The sequence below is a fragment of the Solanum tuberosum genome, unplaced genomic scaffold (genome assembly GCF_000226075.1).
Source record: "Solanum tuberosum cultivar DM 1-3 516 R44 unplaced genomic scaffold, SolTub_3.0 scf00126, whole genome shotgun sequence".
In the NCBI taxonomy this organism is placed as follows: Eukaryota; Viridiplantae; Streptophyta; class Magnoliopsida; order Solanales; family Solanaceae; genus Solanum; species Solanum tuberosum.
This window is the reverse complement of record NW_006239051.1, coordinates 1,430,326-1,434,930: the sequence shown is the minus strand read 5'-3', so window position 1 is coordinate 1,434,930 and position 4,605 is coordinate 1,430,326. Positions and strand designations below refer to the sequence as shown.

Sequence of the window (4,605 nt, the reverse complement as noted above, 5' to 3'; positions counted from 1 at the left end):
CATTCTTTTTTCCAGTCATCACCTCCTTCCATTTTACCAAATGAAAGCTTTTTTTCTCCTTGTTACCCTGCCACAAGAATTTTCTCTTGATGCTATCCAACCTCTTGATGACCCCTCTTGGAATAGGAAAGAGGGACATCATATAGGTTGGTAAAGCATCAAGTACTGAGTTGATCAGGGTCAGTCTTCCACCCATGGATAAATATTGTGTCTTCCACTTGGCTAGTTTCTTCTCGTACTTCTCAATGACATTGTTCCATATTTCTATGGATTATTTTTTTTGAGAAGGTAACAATTTGTGTTTCTATTTCCAAAAAATCAAAACCTGCCACAACATGTTACATGTTACAGATTCAAGAGAGTATAACAGAAAATCTCCAATCCTATGACAAAAATTACAGGGATCCTAAGACACTCATAACTGATTCTAGATCTTCCATATACTCCTGTTTACACCAAAAGTGAAACAACACAAGACAATTCATCTTCATCTTCAGAATAGTGTTGCTCTTGTTCTGATGACATCTAAGGTTCCTTTCTTTCCACGTTGACCACCAAATACAAGCTGGGATGATTTTCCATTTCTCCCTATGTCCTGAGATGTTGGCTTAACTACTCCATAGCTTCAGGGTTTGAGTTACTCTCCTTGGCATCACCCACTTCAGTCCTTTTTTATTGATGAAGAGGTCCCAAAGCTGGTTGGTTATCCTACAGTGAAGAAACAGGTGAGTCATAGTCTCAGCCTTTTCCCTACTTAGGAAACATCTAGGGCTCAATTGGATACCCCTCTTCATGAGATTTTCCTGAGTCAAAACAACCTGTTTAGCAAGTAGCCAAGTAAAACAAGACACTTTGTAGGGAATTTTGGCTTTCTAAATCATTTTCCAGGGCCACCCATTAATTCGGCTATTGAAAGGATTGAACTTTTTGTAAGCCCCCTTGACACTGAATCTTCCTTGTTTGTGATCCTTCCATTCCAGACAGTCTTGGATAGTGTTTCCTCCTCTGAACTGTTCCAGAGTTCTGTAGAATTCTACTACTCTCTGGGATCTCCCAATCATTGAAAGGTCTTCTAAAGCTCAGATTCCATCCTTGGTTTGACCAAACCTCTGCCACAGTAGCCCTCTGTTGTTGGTTGAGGATGAACACATCAGGGAAAAGTGTTTTTAAGGGACCTTGTTCCAGCCAACTATCTTCCCAAAATGAGGCCTTCACACCATTTCCAATTTTGATTTTGCAATTCCCTCTAAGTTTGGCCTATAGGTTCCTTATGGTTCTCCAAAGGCTAGTTCCATAAGTGTTGGTCACCATGCTAGTTGACCAATGATCTTCCATTTTCATATTTTGCCTGAATCACCTCCTTCCACAAAGCTTGTTCATTGGAGGCTAGTCTCCAGAGCCATTTCATTAGTAGACATTGGTTCTGAGTCTTCAAGTTTCTCACCCCTAGACCTCCAACTTGTTTATTCCCAATCAAGGATGCCCATTTAACCAGGTGAAATTTTTTTGTCTCGCTGTTGCCTTCCCATAGAAGTTCCTTCTTAGAGCATCCAATCTATCAATTACTCCATCAGGGATAGGGAAAAGGGTCATCATATAACTTGGCATAGAATTCAAGACACTATTAATAAGTGTTAGTCTTCCCCCTAGGGAAAGATATTGGCTCTTCCAATTCACTAATCTTCTTTCACACTTTTCAATCACCCCATTCCAAATACCTAAACTCCTATTGTTAGCTCCCAGAGGCATCCCTAGATAAGTCGTAGGGAGGTCACCAATTCTTCCACCAAGAGTCCTAGCTAGAGAGGATAGGTCAGGAACTACATTAACTGGATATAAGAAGCTCTTGTTCCAATTTATATGAAGTCCTGATACAGCTTCAAAGAGAATAAAAATCACCCTCAGCATCCTGAGTTGTTCATTATTGGCATCACAAAATATGAGAGTATCATCTGCGTATTGTAAATGGGTGATCTCCAGTTTGCATCCCACTCAGTTTGATATTTTGAATCCCTTTAACCAAAGGTTCTCTCGAGCAGTTTTCAGCATATCACTTAGCCCTTCCATTGCAATGATGAATAGAAATGGTGATAGAGGGTCACCTTGCCTTAGGCCTCTTTGAGCAGAGAAAAAGCCTGTAGGGGAGCCATTGAATTGAGTATTTGACAGTTTGAATGCAGAATTTCATCCATCTTAGCCATCTACCACCAAAACCTCTTTTATCAAGAGTTTCCCACAAAACTGCCAATTTAGGTGATCATATGCCTTCTGTATGTCCAGCTTGCAGAGAATTCCTGGAGCATTGCTTCTAGTCCTAGAATCCACACACTCGTTTGCCATGAGGATGGCATCCATTATTTGCCTACCTTTAATGAAGGCCAATTGTTGAGTGTCCACTAGTTTATGCATTACCTCTTTGAGTCTCTCAGTAAGAAGCTTAGAAATGGTCTTGTAAACACTACCAATTAGGCTGATTGGTCTGAAGTCAATAAGTTCCTTATACCTATCGTTTTGGGAATCAAGGCAACATAAGTTGAGTTGAAGCTTTTCTCAAAAACACATCTCTCATGGAAGTTCTTAACAACATTAATAACTTCTCCTCCTATGACTTCCCAACAGTGAGTAAAGAAAGCCATGGTATAACCATCAAGCCCAGGTGCCTTGTCTCCGGCACAAAGCTTTACACTCTCTCATATCTCTTGGTCCTCAAATTCCTTTTGAAGCATAATATTATCTTCTTCAGAAATTATGTGTCCTCCCCTGCAATTGCCTAAAGGTCTCCAGGTCTCGATTTTAGTGTACAGTTCCCGATAGAAATCCACTATCGCTTTCTTTATAACTTCTGGACTCTTGACTGCTTCCCCATTCACATTTAACTCATCAATAGAGTTGTACCTTTTGTGTGCATTGGCAGTTCTATGGAAGAATTTAGTGTTATTGTCACCTTGCTTCAACCAATTAACCCTTGACCTTTGTCTCCATGATATCTCCTCATACTTGGCAATGTTCTCAAACTCTAGGAGAAGTTCAACATTTGAGTGTATCTCCTCCTCATTGAGAATTCTCTGGTCCTGCGTTTCCTCAAGTTCAGCAAGTTGACCGAGTATACTCTGTTTTTGCAAGGCTAGATTGCCCTGACCAGCTTGCTAAAGTCCCTGAGTTTGTTTTTTAAAGCCTTTAGTTTGAAAGCTAGAATAAAATCTGGTCTTCATTCACATGTTATGGAAGTCCACCACTCCTTGACCCTTTCCAAGAAACCCTCTGTGTGTAAACACCAATTTTCGAATTTGAAATAAGATTTCGCAGGCTCCCAGTTTCCACATTGCGACATAATCGGAGTGCGATCAGATGCTACTTTTGGTAGAACTGATTGCTTAATGTTTTTGGAGCCTTCATCCCATTCATTAGACACTAGGAATCTGTCTAATCTAGCCGCAACATCATGCTTGTCCCCTTTCCTCCAAGTATATTTACCACCTTCTAGTTGAGGATCCAACAGATTCAAGTCCATAATGAATTCAGAAAAATCATTCATTGTTTTTGATATTCTGCCGCAGTTCTTCTTCTCCGAAGGAAATCGGACTGTGTTAAAGTCTCCATAAACCACCCAGGGCCCATTGCCCACTCGCTGATCCAACCTCCCACCAGACTTCTTCTCTTTCTTTTCTATTGTTAGGAGCATAGACACCGGTAAGGAACCAGGTGAATTCTTGATTCTTGCCTGTAAACTGGAAAGATATAGAATAGGCTCCTACACTGCTGGTAGGCGATGGCTCCCTCCCAGACTTTCCCATCCCATAGAATTAGAATTCCCCCTCTAGTCCCACTAGCTTCAAGTTGACAGAACTTTACTCCTCTATTAGCCCACAAATCTTTTACAATGTTACTGATATCCCCCTCAATCTTAGTGTCTTGGAAGCAATACACATCTGCTTTCCATTCATGAATTAGATTCTTGATAACACACCTCTTGTTTGCCTGGTTGAGGCCTCTCACATTCCAAGTGATTATCTTCACTCTCATTGGGAACTTGGAACGGTATATCCCTCTTTCCTTCTTGTGCCATTGCTTCTGAAATTGCTTCCACACTCTTAAGCTTTTCAATTATTTAGACTTTTTTATTATTGAAGAGTCTGAGCAACATAGTTGGTAGCTCCCTCCCAGACTTTCTGTAACATCAGGCAAATTGAAATAACTAAGAAGAGGCTTAAAATTTGAAAATTTTCATTTTTGGAAAGAATTTGAAAATCTGAAAAATTTTCGCTAAGTATTGAAAAGCTGAGTTTTTGGCTAACTTAGAACAGCCATAACTTCTAGGTTAGGATGATTTGGGTGTAGTTCTGGTTATGGTTGCATAGCTCATGGAATGGTCTTTTCAACGCCACCGAATTTGCTCGATTCCGAGTTCGTATGAGTGAGTTATGACCTTTTAAAGTTGGGCAGTTGGCAGGGAATCCGTCCGGAAATTTTAAGGGCATTTTGGTCTTTTCCCTAGACATTTCTCTTGAGGTTATATTGTTGTGTTAGACTTATTGTGGATCATTTTCATCCCATTTTAAAAGAGTGAGAGCTAGGGCTTGAGAGTGAAGAAGAGAAGAAGAAGAG

The 4,605-nt window shown here is 40.3% G+C and overlaps 1 protein-coding gene across 1 annotated transcript; it reads right to left on the bottom strand.

Annotated features, from left to right (window-relative positions):
* Positions 1-2,690: 2,690 nt before the first annotated feature.
* LOC107061241 (uncharacterized) lies at positions 2,691-4,066 on the bottom strand. The gene is made up of 3 exons (XM_015310114.1): positions 3,968-4,066; positions 3,245-3,721; positions 2,691-3,146 (listed from the first exon to the last, which is right to left on the bottom strand). The coding sequence occupies exons 1-3, from the start codon at positions 4,064-4,066 to the stop codon at positions 2,691-2,693; spliced, it is 1,032 nt and encodes a 343-aa protein (XP_015165600.1).
* Between the last annotated feature and the right edge of the window lie 539 nt (positions 4,067-4,605).